We start from the raw sequence: 17,914 nt of genomic DNA, 5'->3' as shown, positions 1-17,914 counted from the left end.
ACACACACACACACACACACACACACACACACACACACACACACACACACACACACACACACATTAAAACAGTAGTTGAGCTAGTTATTGCGTCTAATCGCAAGAAATTTACACTCTTATTGCTCATCCCTCTCGCGCGCATTTTTAAACATTTTCAAAACAAAAAAATATTTTAATTTTAATATTTACGTGACATTTTATAATTTGCACACTTTTTCAATCTACTTCTCATTCTGCAATATAGATATTATTTTAATAAACGTTTTATTCAGCAAAACTTAGCAGTAATTATTTCACTAAAATTTGCAATAACGGATAATTAATTGTCCATACTAACTCGAACAAGTTAAGTCTTACTTAATGTTCTTATTTTTCAAACATATTGTACACATATCATTATTTATACATATTTTTTGCCATTGAAAATTATCAAAAGACCGTATTACTCATTATTGTATACACGCGAGGGGTGATCATTTCTCACACATATGGTTTTTTTGATATATGAAAACGTGTTTATGTAGACGAACTCATTGTGATAGAACATTGTTGGAGAAGGTAGATACGCTTTTGGTTATGCGACTTGAGATGATGATAATTCGTAATTTATTTCAACATAATAACATTGTCATGATATAATAGAGACGTCACGCAATGCGACATATAATGCAAGTTCTCTTAACGTATCAATAATTGTCTGCGCAGACAATGATCGCCAATCTACTCGGTGTTGCTGGCACGGACGTACCAATCGACGAAATTGAGAAATTTATGATTCCACATATGGTAAGCAATTTTTTTTTGTTATTATATATTTATTGCTATTTACATATTTTTATTTTACAAAAGTGACTAATTTTTTATCATTATCAATTATAAATAACAATAATTAAATTATAGATGAGAGTATCAGTTTAGAATACTTTATCACCTAAAATATAATAGCTACAATAAAAATCTATAATGTTGGCAATTAATTATAAAATAAAACAAAAGTTAATTTAAATTAAATAATAATTAAAACCAAAAATACTAGTAACGCCAAAATTAAAATTAACTAGTATTTATCAGCACTTTGATTATTTCTCTCACTTTTCATCATTTGTTTGATACTTTTTTGTTGACGTAGATTAGAAAGAGGAATTAAAAATAAATATGATCCATAATAAACATCGTATGACATGATGAAACAATATTAAAATAATAAATAAGATATAAACGAAAAATTAAATATCTCTTTGGACATCGAATATGACGATTCTATTAAGAAGAGTGACATGAAAATGCTATTAATATCCATTAGCTTTTATGATGCACACAGTGCATCAATTGACAGCATAACAAATGTTAATCATGATAATACAATCTTCTTTTTCTCTTTATCTTCGTGGGAGCAGCTCGGCGTCAACGGTTACGCTTTCATTGTGACCAACAATGGTTTTATTCTGATCCATCCTGATCTTCGACCAGTGGTAATTTGGCTCTTTAAATTATATTATCATATTTAACTTTTTTTGCACGCGCTTGTGTTTCGATTTGATGTTTATATTATGTGAAATTGCAAAATCTTTATTATTTTATTAGCGATATTGAGTTTTTAGTGTAAAAATAAATATAAGTAATAATAATATAAATAATAATATAAATAAATAAAAATAATATTATAAAAATAGTTTCAGCGTATCTTAAAGCCGGCATATAATAGTGTCGACATGGCGGAAGTTGAACTAATGGATCACGATATGGGCCCCAGAGAATTTGACGAAGGAATCATTATGGTAAATAAATAAAAAAAAACAATAAAATTTTTTTCCATAAACTTTGGCAGATTTAGAACAAATAAAAAATAATTTCTGTAAAAGTCGGCAAAAAGTGAAATCGTAGAACATCAATGACACGCTCTTGAAATTTTGAGTACTACTATCGTTAAATGTTACATATACATGTAATAACAAATAATTATGTATGAGTTTATTGCATCTTTTCGCAGCTTCGCAATAATGTGGTGAATCAGATGAATGGTAGCGCGACGCTTTATACAAAATATCATTACGATGACATGGTGAGTATACTGTTATGATATTTTAACGATAAATATTCATAAATACAATTATTTAACGAAGATTTTATTTTTGCATTTGCCACTAAAACGTTTTTCTAAAATTTTCATTATTATTCGGAGAGAAACAATATCAGAATAATAAATAATAATCTAATGATTTTTAAGGCTTGTATTTTTTATATTTTTATTTTATCACTCGTTCGCTTTAGAAAGGATTTTGATTTAAATCCAACATGTTTTTACGTAGATCCAAATGTCTTTTCTAAAAAAAATAAGAATTCTTTAATACTCTATAACAATAACAATAGTTAATTAATAGAAATAATAGTCTTTTATAAAATGATCTCATACTACTTCAATTGATTGTTTATAATATTGTTTATTGCTTTAGAAACGTGTCGGCAGAGTAAAGAGAAAATACGATTACGCGGGAATAATGGACACTCCATTTACAGTAGTGGTCAGTTTGCCTGAACACGATCATACTGGAAATTATCGCGTGCACGCTATCGAGGAGATACATCGATCTCACGCTAAAGGTACACATTTCATTCTAACGAACTATCTTACAGCGACGAAAGCTTCCACTAACACAATTATTAGATTATTTGCATTTATATTGAGTCTTCTTAATAACATACTACATTTTCTATTTTTAAAATGCCAATAGTTGTCCGAAATTATTTTACGCAGAATATTGAGCATTGTTATTTGAACATATTACTGTAAATTATTTATTTAAATGTACTTTGAGAAATTAATTGATTTATTAAAAATGAATTGATATCAATGAATTGATAATAAAATTCGAAAACTCCTCGACATTACTCAAGTAGAAGATGACATGGTCGGACAAGTCAAATAGATGCCGAAAAAAATTTGGCGATTCAATGATGTGATTATGAAAACCTTCACGAAAATGTACGAAATATATATTTTTCCTTTGAATATAATCCCGTTTTATTACATTCAAAGTATAGACATATGACAGTTTGGAGTCGCAAAGATATTCGCAAACAAGTTTTGTATTGCAACGGTTGTGAAATTCACATTGTCGCTAAATGCTTTATATAAATCTAAAGTTCCCGATAGGAAAGTTTGCTTACCCTAAACAAAGCCCTGTACATACATCTCATAACACTTGTATTAACATTGTAAATTCTAAGAAAGATCTGTGACCCTTATTTTGCTAATTTGGTTTTCACAGCGACAAATAATATTTTTTTACTCATAATAGATAAAAGAGCGATTAGTTTAAAATTTTTTTTTATCGCTTTATGAAATTATTATCTTATTAAGATGATAACAATTTCAATTTCTGCTTCGGACATTAAATTGAACTATTATTTTTTCTTTTTAACTTATCGAGGCTTTCGTCGCTGACCTTGATCACTTATGTCAAATTTGAACGAATTGAACTATTGTAGGGAAAAACGTAACAGATTATTTCGCGGGTAGTAACTGGCGGGTGCATCCCCATTGGCTATATTGCAAGTAAGTCCTGAATGAATTTTTAAAATAATTCTGATTGATGTAAAATTTGTTCTTTTTAGCTATATTAAAATTTATGTTCAGCGAAGAAAAATAGATTAATAAACTAATGAAATGCGACAATCTTATGGATCCACTTATACACAAACTCTATTGTAAATGTTAGGTATCATTACGAGGGTGAACATAAGTTCAATTCCTCGGAATCACAGCTCCTACATTTTCTGGAGCGTACCCGCCTACCAGGCTGGAAGTGGATCGACATGAAGCAACGATCCAAACCGCCAGAACACTCCGCTACGAGTTCCAATCACAGCTCTAATCGTACGCCATCTCTTATTATATGCAATTTCTTGTTATACATATTTATTGTTTATCTTTAGCATTGCTTTAATAAAAAATGTTTCTAACAATACTAAAATTAATAGCATTTAAATTTTTTGTGTGACAGCTAAACCCTACAAGGCCGAGAACAAGAATTCATACTTTTGTGACAGGAATCTGCTGCTCAGTCTAGTATACGATGCTAAGGTAACCGAGTGGTTTGCCCAGCAAATCCCACCAAATCCCAGCACCAAGGAATCAGGGTGAGCATAATTTTGATTTATTAGCTAACATAAGAGTGCTTTACATAGCATGACTAGACTACTTGGAAAAACAATGAACGAATTTTCCTTTTCCCTATTATTCGCATAAACTAGCGCGCGATTAATCGGTCAAATAACACAAAACTCTAATACAACTACTCGAATTTTGTAATACTCGCATATTTCATATTGTTTTTATTCTTATATAGATATAATTCTATAATTAATATTACTCTTGCATTAAAATTAACATTATTTTATCACTATTTGATAATTAATTTATAAAGAAGTTATTGAACAGAATTATAACAAAATTGGATAGATTTAAATTCTGAATTTATAACGAATATTTAATATTAAACAGTGGCCTGATTATTGATAATCTATCTAGCAAAAATCTATCTAGCAAATTTTTGTAAAGATAAAATATAAAAAATAAATTATAATGTAAAATAAATAAAGTTGGAACGATTAATCGCTACTCAACACATCTTTAGGACGGAGACATCGCTCTTTCTCTACCATTATTTCCTTGTCAAAGTTAAAACTTACACGTGCTCATTTTGAAACACTCCGTCCCGTGTTTTTATTTTAGTTCTCTATTTTATGCACAGTTCTTTCTTTTCAATTTCTCTGTCTTGTTTCTATGAGGATAGAAAATTCACCTATTCCTTTTGACTAATGTCTTACCACTTTGACGCCATGCAGACCTTTAGCTAGGCTGATGAATCAGATGACCAGGTAACGCCATCACAACGCACCTTACATTCTTAGAAAATAACAAATTAACTTTCAACCGTTCGTACATTATAATGCAAATGTCGGTTGTCCCTATCTTTCTCTTCTCTTAACTTTATTTTTTCCTCTCTCGTTTTTTCATAGAATTTTGTTTCATTTTTCATTAGGAAACTGTATTTATTATTTTCTTTCTAATTAATTAAAATTAAAAAATTTGTATTATATATATGTATATAAATTTTACAGAAAAATTGATAGAGAATCTTTCGCGATTTTTCTTTTCTTAATTTAATTTGCTATCTTTTTTGTAAAGTACTTATTCAATATATTAATTAATATTTCTATGCGATATAATCTTATTTTCTTTTCTTCTGCTTTTTTCTTCTTACTCTCTTTCTCTCTTCATCACTTTCGACACTTGGGATCAGCGCTAATTAGCTTGCAAGTCGTAGGGCGATTGCCATCTTTCAGGATCAGAAGATCTGAAGAAGAAGAACGCTTTGCGAACGATCTGCGAAAGCAAGAAGATTTTTCCAACGTGCAATTGATTTCGATTGCTTCGAATGCTTTACAGCATTTTTTAAAAGTATTATTCGTTCGTTTGCGCCATTCTATAAAAAGACAGTTTTTTCTCTGATAGTTGAATCTTTTACAATCTTATTTCAATATTTAATTTAAATAAGTAATTAACGAGATGATAGAAAAATATATATAATGCTACAATGGTAAAATCATGTTTTATTTGTAATAAGATATAACTCATCTGGTTTTTCATGAATCAAATAATAAATTATTGTTATGAAATCAAAAATAATAATTGTGACATAATTTTTTATCCTTCTTTATTTGAACTTGGGATTTTTCAAATCAAATCCCATAGAGATGGCGCAAAGGAGCTGCGAGCTGCTTGCATACAAATTTTTGAGACCTGTATAACTTGTATTATAGTTACATATCAAATATCTTAAAATGATTTTTTCAAAAAAGTATAAGTAAACGCCAGTTCGTAGACGATCCGAATCGCTATTTCTGAAGTGTCTTCTCTCGTAGGAAGCAATTCAAACAACGCTTTGGGGTAGTCTTGGCGTTTATGGCTACACATAATGGATTGACCAGATGGCAAGATTTTCTTCGAGTAGATGAGAATATGTCGCTGCCAGAGAATCATTTCAGTAAATTATATCCTCATGCTATCGACGAAGTGTGGTATAAACGAGCGGTCGAGCAATACTACATAAATGAGGATAGTTTCGTTTTTTCCGTACCGCTCAAAGATAAGGGTGCCAACAATTCCACTTTAGTCACTGCCAGTCGTGCTGTATTTATTGGTAAGTTAATAATCGATATTCAAACTGTCATCAAAATAGAAGAGGAATATTTCTTTTCAATTCCGAAATATTAAAATGAGATTAAGATAAGCGAAAGAACATAAGAAAGACGAATAAGTTTAATTGAGAACTCAATTAGATTTATTTATCTTATTTTTTTTAATTTCCTAAATACTGAGATAGAAACAAATCATCCAAAATTACATGGGATCAATATAATTCATAATATTTACAAGATCCATATTTGAAACATCTTTTAAATAAGTAATTATTGTTAGCTCCAACATTAATTTAAATTTAATAATTTAATGACTTTAATGAAATGGAAAGACTTAATAAGTCAGATAACTTGCTTTAGATACAAATGATATATATATATAATGATATGTCAGGATATTAAATCTGCAAAAATAAATTTATAGAAAACGCGAAGGGGAAGGCACCGGCCATGGTGGTCGGCTTTCAATTCCAGCACACTGCCTTGCAAGCGCTTTTCCAGAACATAACGCTTAACTGCGATGGTAATTGTCATAAACACTGCGGCGACGAAGTCTGGGCATGCTATCTCATTGACAATAACGGCTACATAATCGCCGCCGAGGACGAGACAGACGCTGGTAAATTTTTTGGTGATGTCAGAGGTCCGATAATGAGCAGCTTAGTCAAGGATGGTGTCTTCGAGAAGATAAGGATCTTTGATTATCAAGCGGTGTGCTTCAAAAGTTCACAAACCAACAACGCCGGCAACATTCTTCTTACTGTGAGCACTTTCAATTGCAATATACTATTACTAGGTGTACAAGTATGAAATGACGATTTGAGAACCAATGCAGTGTGAAGTACAAAAGATTTAACATTATACGCCATTTTATTGTACCATCAACAAGTGTCAAACGCGCAAAGTGATTTGATTGAAAAGTGTTTGCATAGTGTTGTGTTGCTGTATTTAATATGATGAAATTTATACCAAATAAGGAGCATTCGCGGACAGCATTAATTTTTTGTTTTCATTGAAGAAAACTGCTGCGGAATCATACCGATTACTTGGAGAAGTTTATGATGAACATGCTCCATCACAAAAAACGTGTGTGAACGATGGTTTCAAAATTGGAGATTTCGATGTTGCAGACAAGGAACACGGAAAACCCCCCAAAAAGTACGTGGAATTGCAAGCATTGCTGGATGAAGATGATTCACAAACACAAAAACAACTCGCAGAGCAATTGAGCGTTTGTCAACAAGCTGTTTCTAATCGCCTACGAGAGATGGGAAAGATTCAGAAAGTCGGCAGATGGGTGCCACATGAATTGAATAAGAGACAGATGGAGAGGCGTAAAAACATATGAAATTTTGCTCGAACGATATAGAAGAAAGTCATTCTTGCATCGTATCGTTACTGGAGATGAAAAGTGGATTTTTTTGAGAATCCCAAGCGCAAAAAATCATGTGTAGATCCACCATCGACAGCAAGACCGAATCGCTTTGCCAGGAAGACGATGCTCTGTGTTTGGTGGGATCAGAAGAGTGTGGTCTATTATGAGCTATTGAAGCCTGGCGAAACGGTTAATATCAAACGCTATCAACAACAATTGATCGATTTGATCGTTCGCTGCTTAAAAAACGACCAGAATACCAAAAGAGGCAACACAAGATCATTTTTCTCCATGACAATGCTCCATCACATACGACAAAACCAGTTCGGGACACGTTGGAAGCACTCAGCTGGGAAGTTCTACCCCATGCGGCTTACTCACCAGACTTGGCTCCTTCCGATTACCACTTGTTTGCATCGATGGGTCACGCATTTGCTGAGCAGCACTTTGATTCGTACGAAGATGTGAAAAAATGGCTCGATGAATGGTTCGCGGCAAAAGGGGAAAATTTTTACTGGCGTGATATCCACAAATTCCCCGAAAGATGTAAAAATATGTAACTAGCAATGGAGCATACTTTGAATAAATCTCTTTCTATCATTCTTCTGAATTTAATGTGTTTTTTTGGGGGAAAAAAATCGTCATTTCATACTTGTAAATCTGTAAATATCAAGAATACTAGTCAAAAAAAAGCTGAGCTATCTCGTTTTGTATATATATTTGCTATAACAATCATTAATTAATTTTATTTGAAAAATTTTAAAGAGATCTTAATTACTTTTGCTAATGTAATTAGATAATGTACACATGTCTCTTTTTTCTTTTTCAGTGAAGAAATATAAACGACAGTTAAATCTTAACAACAAATATTATAATTAAGCTATCATAAAATTTCTAATTATATATGTTACAATTCTGTTAATTTAAAAATTAAATGGCAAAATGTTATGTTGCAGCCATGGAAGCATTTGCAGACAGCACTGTCGTGGATGATCGGTCATGCTGCTTGGGCTTGGGCAAGAACGGGCATATTAGATTATGAAAACGCGGAAGCTTATAGCTATGTTAGCGACGATGAATCGGCTGTTCATAATGATGATGAGGAGAGTGAGGAGAAACCACCAATCACTGACAAAGACGATAGATTAAACTTTGATCAAAATATTCTGATCAATCGTACACGCCCGGAAGTGTGCGATCAAGAGGTAAACTTTAATTTAAAAGATACATAGGTACTAAATTACTAAAATTATTAATTATATAATTATAATGTTATAATTATAATGTTGATTATATAATTATAATATTGAATTTACTAAAATTGGTTCTAAGTTGGTCAGGAAAATGAGTAATGAGATACATTGTAAATAATATTATTATTTCTAAATAATATTATTACTAAATAATATTATTACTTCTAAGATAGTTTTTCTAAAAATTAGAGTATTTCTAAGTAAATTATTTTGATATCTATGCATTGAATCTGCAGATATATTTGTACCTGCGAAACGCTTCGTTTGACTCATATGACATGGACATGGATTGCGAGCATAGGTGGTACATGGTACAATCGGTAGCTTATAGCAATATGCTGTTAGTGGTAGTGAATACCAATTGTGGAGACACGACATCACCGATATTGAGTGTCAAGCCCGAGGAGGTGATTTACGAGAATAATACGTTGGTTTGTCAGAAGGCACTTACTGGTCTCAAGCGAAAACGACCACAGTCTTGTATACGTTCGAATCCTCGCGAGAGCGACATCAAGGATCAGTGCGGTTTGGCGACAAACGCCAAGATGAATTTGTTCCTCTTGATGTTGCTGCTGATATGCGTAGTAGCCGAAAAAAACACCTTCCTGCTTGGTTAAAATCAACCTGATTTTGTAGTTAATAATTGGTGTCAAATTAATTAACAATGAAATTCATAATATGCTTGATATGAATTGAAACTTTCGCCTGCATACTATGTAGACATTTGTACATCCAGTTGTCTTGTCCGACGATCAGGATTGCTACATAATGCATATTTAAACTATTTTCTATTTATTTGTTAATTTCTATAATTAATGAATTTTTCCTGTACGAGTTAGAATTCATATAATTATATTTAATTTGAAAACAAGAAGAAATCTGAGTAAATGGAGAATTTAGTAAGAAAGAAATAATGAAAGTAAATTATAACTCTTTCTCTCTTTTCAAAATATTTTTAGATTAAACTTTTTTTATTCTCTCTCCAATATATCAATCCTGATCAGGAGTACTTGCGATATTTTGTGCTCTCTATTTCTCATTACTACGATCTTGTTATTATAAATATGGTCGCAGTCGAGTTCTAGGCGAATTTAATGTGCTATTCCCAATCTCCCTCCCTGCCCGGTATAGTTTCTATGCGATCAATCAAATGTGGCGAACGCAATTGATATCAAAATGTGTGCTAAGATACAAAATTGTCCTCCATCGTCATTGATCGTCAAATCAGATCAGATAATCAGAATTAAAACACTTAGCGTAGGATCGTTCGCTAACACATTTTCGATCATGAAATAAAGAAATAAATGCGATTCAGTAAATGATTTTTCTAAATGCGTTTTATTATATTAAAGAAGATTGAATTAAAAGAAATCGAGTTACATACAGTTATGATGTATTTTTATATTGTTTAAGCAATTATTGTTTATACAATTATCTGGATATAAAATTGAATGTCTCAAATATGCATAACTGTCTAGCATTTCTAGCATCGGCATATAATGTCAAAATGATTTTTCAAGTACATCCAATTATTAGAAGAATTTGTCTTTTTTGAAAAAAATCAGAAAACAAATTTTGCTGAATATCAGGATTCGTTCCGAAAACAAGTGTCTTAACCGATTTTGACACTTTCATCATATATAGATAGGACAATTGAATGGTACAAAGAAGCTCCAAGTATTCTGAGTCGATCTAGTCAGTTTAAATGCTAATTCATTGAGATGTAGATTTTTCTAGACCGGAGCAGGGTTGCGTACTATGATGCATGTTCACAAATACACTACGGTACACTCGCTTTGTACATTATAAACCAATAGCGATATGGGGTGGCGACGCGTCAACATCTACATTACAAAAATGTTAATTTTGTATATCGCTGTATTATATTGAGATGTGTGTGTGTGTGTGTGTGTGTGTGTGTGTGTGTGTGTGTGTGTCGTCGTGTCGTCGTCGTGTCGTGTCGTGGTCGTGTCGTGTGTGTGTGTGTGTGTGTGTGTGTGTGTGTGTGTGTGTGTGTGTGTGTGTGTGTGTGTGTGTGTGTAAAAAAAAAGTGTGTGCCTTTTTTTGGACACGCGGTTAAAACAAAAAGAAAAAGAAAAAAAGAATATGAGATCTTGTTGTACGTTTATTAAATAAATTACCGAACGTTCTATATATTACCGCTGAACTCCAATTCTCGGATGGTAGCCTCGTCGCGGGAACGAGTTCCATTCGGGAAACGGGGGATGTTGTTTGTATTACATAGAGTTTATTACAATTTGCTATGTACAACGGCTTGCCTATGTAAAACAAGAACGTTTTCGTATCAAAATGACAACTTTTCAAGAGAAGGCTGAACTTTACTTAAACCTCAATTATGCCTCTAAATATCTCACTATTCCCTTCACTTTTTACATATTTACATATTCTGTCCTGTTTTCCAGCTTTTTTGGCTGTTTGCCATCTTTCCACTCTGCGTATACTCCTGAAAGTTCTAAGAATTCTGCGGCCTATAATAGTCTCAATTATAGTTCTTTTTATTTCTCCTTTTTTTAAATGTACTTATATTCATTTGTTAATATTATAATATTCATATTGAGTTAGGGAAAATCTTTTCACAAGTTGATAAAAAAAGACCTTTCCTCATCAAATATTTTCGTTAAAAATGATAAAAATTTAAATTTAAAAAAGTTTTAAAGCTCTCTACTTTTGAATAGTTGCTATATATTTTTTGAATTTATGTGAGTTTAATTTTTATGTATAGGTATATAGAAAAACTACGAACTGAAAAAAAATTTTCTTTTTACTTTGTAGGTATTATTTTGTAGCATGTCCAAAAAAAATTTGAGCAAATTTTCGACTCTTCTATCGTGAAAGCTTAAAGCTTTCTCTACAAAATTATTTTGTAAAAATGTTTCTATGATTTTTTTGTTCCTGAGTTACTCGCGGATTAAGTAAAGACAAACATTCTGACTTTATTACTCGTAACTCCATTAAAAATCATTGTATTATAATTAACTATTATAATTAAAATATTATTAATTAAATATTATAATTAAAAATACAGATTCTTAAAGCTGAAGCATTGCTCTATCAAGTGGCGTAATTATCAATTTTTTAAAAAATAGTATATGTGCTGCTATAGATTGCTAAAAGTTTTTTTACTTGTTAAGGAACATTTTCCCTAATCTAATAGTAATACATATTGATATTGATGATAACGTGCCAATAATTTTTTAATTATATTTAATCTTTCATCTTTATTTTTAATCTTTCAAAAGTGAGAAGCACTCCAAAATATTTCTTCGAGAGCACGATTTGAATTTAGCGCTACTTTGTCATGTAGTCACGTGACTATTTAGGACTCTGCACAATAAAAAGAACTAAGAACAGAGAATAAGAATTTCAACCTATCGGAAACTGTGTATTCCACAATATATGATTTCTGATAGGTTGAAATTCTTATTCTCCATTCTCTGTTTCCTGTTTCTTTTATTGAGTGAAGCCTCTTTTAGTTTTAACCCAAGACAGGTCTGTTTTCTAGTGTACACTTTTGAATTTGAAGAAATTCAAACAATAATCATAATTCTTTATTTCATGGAAAGGAAGGAAACTTTGATTGGTTCAATTTCTTATGCATTACGTGTTATGCGTTATGCAAGAGTGTGCTCCCCGCTTCAAAGTGAGATAGATGTACATTTGATATTTGTTTAAAGCGAGAAAGAGAGTTCTAGAAGAGTTTAGTGCAGGAACAGAAAATAGACCACCAGATGTCACTGGAACTGGGACGCATCTTTGTGGGGTGAAGAGGGAGAGGAGAGGCAGAGTTTAGTTCCCCTCTCGGTCTCATGATGCAAGCGAATTGAAGCGAATGAAAGCGAGTTCTGGCGGATTTGAACGACATGTATATTGGAATATAGTTGTGAGTATAAGCCACTACCCACGGTCTTCGTTTAATTTCGTACCAAGTGTTTCATCCAGTTTCATCCGATTTTAACGAAAGCAGAATCCGTAGAAATGGCCATGCAGCCATTCAAGAAGCGCGTCTGTTATTACTATGATAGTAAGTACTAAAAGAGCTCTCTAAAACCACAGAAATATACCTTGGAACCTTGTCGAAATATGTTGCACTTCTCACGTCTATTTTATCTCACTTGATATTTGGCCACTAATCAGCCTCTTTTCCGCTTGATAGATGACAGATAGTAAGAAGCACGATTGTCTCGGCGCCGTAAACTGAGATTTGCATGTTCATTATGTTTGATAATATGATTTTCGCATGGTTAAGTCAACAGACTCTCGACCGTGCTATCGCGCGACTGTAGCATCAGCCGTTCTTGGTTACATAGCTATTATGTATCTGTATATCCAAGTGTAATTATCATAAACTATGATAATATAATTATTTTTCCAATATATTTTACATATTCTCAAAAATATTTTCTGTATTGAATTGATAATTTAATCAACATAATGGAAAGTAATATAGTTTTTATAGAAAGTGGCGAAAGATTCTCAAATATATTCCGGTATACTGTAGTCTTCACTAAAACACATCTATAATGATAATGAAAAATTTGAGACTTTATATATTGTTTTGATTTATTTAAGCATGTTTTCAATTTAACCAGGTGATATTGGAAATTATTATTATGGTCAAGGACATCCTATGAAGCCACATCGTATACGGATGACACATAATTTACTCTTGAATTATGGTCTTTATAGAAAGATGGAAATATACGTAAATACATTTTTATAATTATCTTCCATTTATGTATTCATCTTTTTACTTGTTTATAATTTTCTATCAAAATATATTTATTTATTGTGGTTATTATAATGTATTTACATTTTATTGTCTAGCGACCTCATAAAGCTACAGCAGAAGAAATGACAAAATTTCATAGCGATGACTACATCAGATTTTTGAGATCAATACGACCAGACAATATGGGAGAATACAATAAACAAATGCAACGATGTAAGACATTATTGTTGAATAATAATGATTGAAATGATGTTTTTTGAAACATTTTGATATTTTTTTCTTTGTGGGATAGTTAACGTAGGAGAAGACTGCCCTGTTTTCGATGGTTTATACGAATTTTGTCAATTATCAGCTGGTGGATCTGTAGCTGCTGCTGTTAAACTCAACAAGCAAGCCTCAGAAATTTGTATCAATTGGGGTGGTGGCTTACATCATGCAAAGAAGAGCGAAGCTTCTGGTTTTTGCTATGTAAATGATATTGTACTTGGGATCTTAGAATTGCTAAAATACCATCAGAGAGTTTTATATATCGATATTGACGTTCATCATGGCGATGGTGTAGAAGAAGCTTTTTATACAACAGATAGAGTAATGACGGTATCATTTCATAAATATGGCGAGTATTTCCCTGGAACAGGAGATCTTCGCGATATGGGAGCAGGAAAGGTAAAAAAAAGTTATTAAAATATTGTAATAATATAGTCTCTATAGTATTACTTATCTGAAATATTAACGCATTACTAATATATATAGTTTCTCTTTGTCATTACTAATAGGGAAAGTACTACGCAGTTAATATACCTTTAAGGGATGGTATGGATGATGAAAGTTATGAATCGATATTCGTTCCTATCATCTCTAAAGTGATGGAGACATTTCAACCTTCTGCTGTTGTTTTACAATGTGGAGCAGACTCATTAACAGGTAAGATTTTTTTTTTAAAAGAGAAATTATGTCACAAAAATAAAATTACATAATTTTCAATGCAAATATCAATCATTATATAGGTGATCGATTGGGATGCTTTAATTTAACTGTGAGAGGCCATGGTAAATGCGTAGAGTTTGTGAAAAGATATAATTTACCTTTTTTGATGGTGGGAGGTGGTGGTTATACTATCAGAAATGTCTCCAGATGTTGGACGTATGAAACATCAGTGGCTCTCGGATGTGAAATCGCTAACGAGCTTCCATATAACGATTACTTTGAATATTTTGGCCCTGACTTTAAATTGCATATTAGTCCTTCAAATATGACAAATCAAAATACTTCCGAATATCTCGATAAAATTAAGTAAGTTCTGATTTTCATTTCTATGTGTAATTTGTTTTTATATGTAGAGGAAAGGATCCCATTATGAGATATCGCGTATGGAGAATTAAAAAAATAATAGGTTATTTTGAAGGAAATTTAATAAACTTTAAGATGATGTTATGTAAAATTTAATTCAAATTCTATTTTTTTTTAATTAAAGAAATGTAAAAAGTGAGCAAATCGCAAAGTCAAAAAATTCTCCTAATACGAGATGCTCCGAGAAATCGATAATAAAATGCAAAGTACATCAGTATTACAATTAAAAAACTTTATTTAATGTTTCTAAAATATAAACAAATAGCCAATATAAGCGAAAAATAAGAATGTAATGGATTATATTCAGAATTCGTCTTCAGGTAATTGGAACCAAGTATCTCAGAAATAGACACTCAATGTTCATTCCAGTTGTCTTTTTATTATTGTACAATAACATTTATACTTTAGCAATGATTTTCATAGGATATGACATAGGAGCATAGATTATTTCATATCAGAAATACTCTATATCTCATATTACGATTTCCATGCCTTATATGATTTTATGATCATCAATTCTAACTTCTGTAATTAAACAATTCAACATATATTTTTCTATTAATACAACCTTACTCTATCACTATATGAAGAATTTATTGCCAAAATTTTTAAATGATAAATAAGTTTTAAAGGCTCAATGAAACTTGAAGATATTCAAATTCTAAAATCTTTTTTTACAATGACTACAGACATGATCTAATAATGAATTTTCCATTAAATAGTTCTCAATCTAAGAGCAATAAATTCATGGTGAAACCAATAGATAGCATTTATTTTAGCAGAAACGCCGCTATCTCATATTAGCCGCTTATCTCATAATAAGGGGTTTTCCTCTAATACTAACAAACTAATTCGTCATTGATTTTTATTATAGAACAAGGTTATTTGAAAACCTGAGAATGCTACCTCATGCACCTGGCGTACAAGTTCAGGCAATACCAGAAGATGGTGCCGTTATTGAAGATTCAGAAATTGAAGAGAAGATGAATCTTGATGAAAGATTGCCTCAACGTGATTTAGATAAGAGAATACAACATGAGAATGAATATAGTGATAGTGAAGATGAAGGTGAAGGTGGGCGAAGAGATAACAGATCATACAAGGTAGTGACCTTTATATTAATCTCTACTTGATCAATTTAAAAAAGTGCATTATTTGCATTATACATAAATATTGAATTTTGATATTTTTTTAAAGGGATCTACGAAGCGACTGCGTTTGGAAAAAGGTCAAGAAATGGATATGCGTATTATGAACATTAATTCAAAGAAAGAAGATGATATGAAATCAGACCTGAGAGGTATTACATTAATTTTTTATTTTATTTTTGCAAATTAATTTTCAGAACGAATCTGTCCAATTTGAACCTCGGAACTAAAAACGTAAAACCATCGACGCAAAAAATTCAACGTAAGATTTCGAAGACTGTAAAATATTGACAAATGTTATTCAGTTATGTTGTATATCAACATTATACTAAAAAGTATAGTTGATCAAAAAGTTCCCGGAATTCAGAAAATTCAAAATACAAGTTTTATTCATCAAAAGTGATATTGTCCTCTTCAAAGTACTTCCCATCGACTGCAACGCACTTATGCCAGCGCTTGATCCAGCTCTCGAAACATTTCTGGAACTCTATTGTCGGTATAGCCATCAGAGCCGTCTTCGATTTTTCCATTACCTCCTTTCGGCTGTGTGTAAAATGCGTTCCCTATAATAATTTTTTTCATGCCACTCATAAACGGCTATTTTCTTTAGAGTATCACTGCCGAAACAGTTTCCCAACATTTCCAAGGTTTTCACACCATTGAATCCATTTTTAACGCAAAATTTAATACAAATTCGTTGTTGCAAATTCAACTCCATTTTTAAAACTGTAAAAAATCGAAAATACGTGCAGAGGTAGATGTACTCAAGACGGCGTAACTTTTACAAATGTCAAGCTATGGTGATAAAATTTGGTGGGAATGTCAATGATAGATGTGGGAACCTAACCAAAAAAAAACAGAATTCAAATCAGCTGTCTCAGAGCATCACCTGGTGGTAATTCCGAGAACTTTCTGATCAAGGTATAGTCTCCGAAATCTTACCCACATTGAATCTTTTTGCGTTTTGGCTCCGAAGCTTAAATTGGACAAGTTTGATTCAGAAACATAATAAATAGAAATATAATATAAATATTTCTGTTTAACTAGAAAATGAAAAGGATGAGAAAATAAATTTCCTAAATGAAGAAATAAGAAAAGATAGTGGAATTAATATCTGATAAGTGACTGCTTCAGAATTTGCATATCTGCACAAGTACAAAAGTCCCTATTTAAAAATTTAGATAAGTTTAGATTATTTAAATGAAGAAATAATAGAACTCTTTTCATGGGATCGTTATTGTGCTGCATATTGAAGCCTCTTCAGATAGCGATATCATGTGTGTGCAATCTGCTTAGGCCTGAACGAAGATAAAATATATGGAATCCAAATATAGAAAGAAATATGTGTACATCAATGACGAGGATCTTTTCCATGGTTCTTAAGGATTAAGAGAAAGCACCGATATGAAGATGAAATTATTAACATATGAATTTTGTATATTACTGTATTTGTACTTTTGTATTTAATGAAATAAGTAAAGTTGCTTTACATCACAATTAAGACAAAAAATAAATACAAAATTCCATATGTTTATCAGCAAATTCGGCGAATGTGTGCGTGCGTGCGCGTGTGTGTGCGTGTGTGTGCGTGTGTGTGTGTGTGTGTGCGTGCGTGTGCGTGTGTATGTATGTGTGTGTGTGTATCATATATAAAATTAAATCAGTCTGTCTTATCAAATGAGAGGAATGATATCTCGATCAAATATAAATGAGAATGTGTTAGTATATATTACTACATATATTACATATATTTGATTATGTGTTCTGTACAATGCCTATGTAAAACAAATCTTATATACAATCTTTTATATCAAAATGATAATGTTAGAATGGA

At 31.6% G+C, this 17,914-nt stretch overlaps 2 protein-coding genes across 2 annotated transcripts in view; both read left to right on the top strand.

The window, feature by feature from the left end:
- The window catches only part of LOC105620610 (voltage-dependent calcium channel subunit alpha-2/delta-3-like), a 28,879-nt gene extending 19,430 nt beyond the window's left edge, over nt 1–9,449 (top strand). The window contains exons 9-21 of the mRNA XM_012202099.1: nt 703–786; nt 1,398–1,472; nt 1,674–1,778; nt 1,991–2,062; nt 2,454–2,601; nt 3,490–3,556; nt 3,720–3,877; nt 4,005–4,140; nt 4,849–4,881; nt 5,929–6,206; nt 6,629–6,966; nt 8,536–8,784; nt 9,069–9,449. Coding sequence (XP_012057489.1) covers nt 703–786; nt 1,398–1,472; nt 1,674–1,778; nt 1,991–2,062; nt 2,454–2,601; nt 3,490–3,556; nt 3,720–3,877; nt 4,005–4,140; nt 4,849–4,881; nt 5,929–6,206; nt 6,629–6,966; nt 8,536–8,784; nt 9,069–9,449 — 2,124 coding nt within the window. The remainder of the gene's footprint in view (nt 1–702; nt 787–1,397; nt 1,473–1,673; nt 1,779–1,990; nt 2,063–2,453; nt 2,602–3,489; nt 3,557–3,719; nt 3,878–4,004; nt 4,141–4,848; nt 4,882–5,928; nt 6,207–6,628; nt 6,967–8,535; nt 8,785–9,068) is intronic.
- A 3,379-nt stretch (nt 9,450–12,828) lies between these two features.
- Nucleotides 12,829–17,198, top strand: LOC105620542 (histone deacetylase Rpd3-like). Its single transcript, XM_012202034.1, has 9 exons — nt 12,829–12,874; nt 13,443–13,555; nt 13,678–13,795; nt 13,875–14,248; nt 14,359–14,506; nt 14,590–14,875; nt 15,807–16,035; nt 16,130–16,232; nt 17,128–17,198. Exons 1-9 carry the CDS (start codon nt 12,829–12,831, stop codon nt 17,196–17,198), a joined length of 1,488 nt encoding a protein of 495 aa, XP_012057424.1.
- The last annotated feature ends 716 nt before the right edge of the window (nt 17,199–17,914 follow it).

Source organism: Atta cephalotes (assembly GCF_000143395.1).
Source record: "Atta cephalotes unplaced genomic scaffold scaffold00027, whole genome shotgun sequence".
In the NCBI taxonomy this organism is placed as follows: domain Eukaryota; kingdom Metazoa; phylum Arthropoda; class Insecta; order Hymenoptera; family Formicidae; genus Atta; species Atta cephalotes.
Note: the sequence above shows the minus strand (reverse complement) of the source record. Positions and strands in the feature narration are given on the sequence as shown.

Coding starts and splice junctions, on each gene's coding strand:
- LOC105620542 (XM_012202034.1), top strand. CDS start 12,829: ATGGCCATGCAGCCATTCAAGAAGCGCGTCTGTTATTACTATGATA. Junction 14,249..14,358: donor GCGATATGGGAGCAGGAAAG/GTAAAAAAAAGT, acceptor CATTACTAATAG/GGAAAGTACTACGCAGTTAA. Junction 14,876..15,806: donor GAATATCTCGATAAAATTAA/GTAAGTTCTGAT, acceptor TTTTTATTATAG/AACAAGGTTATTTGAAAACC.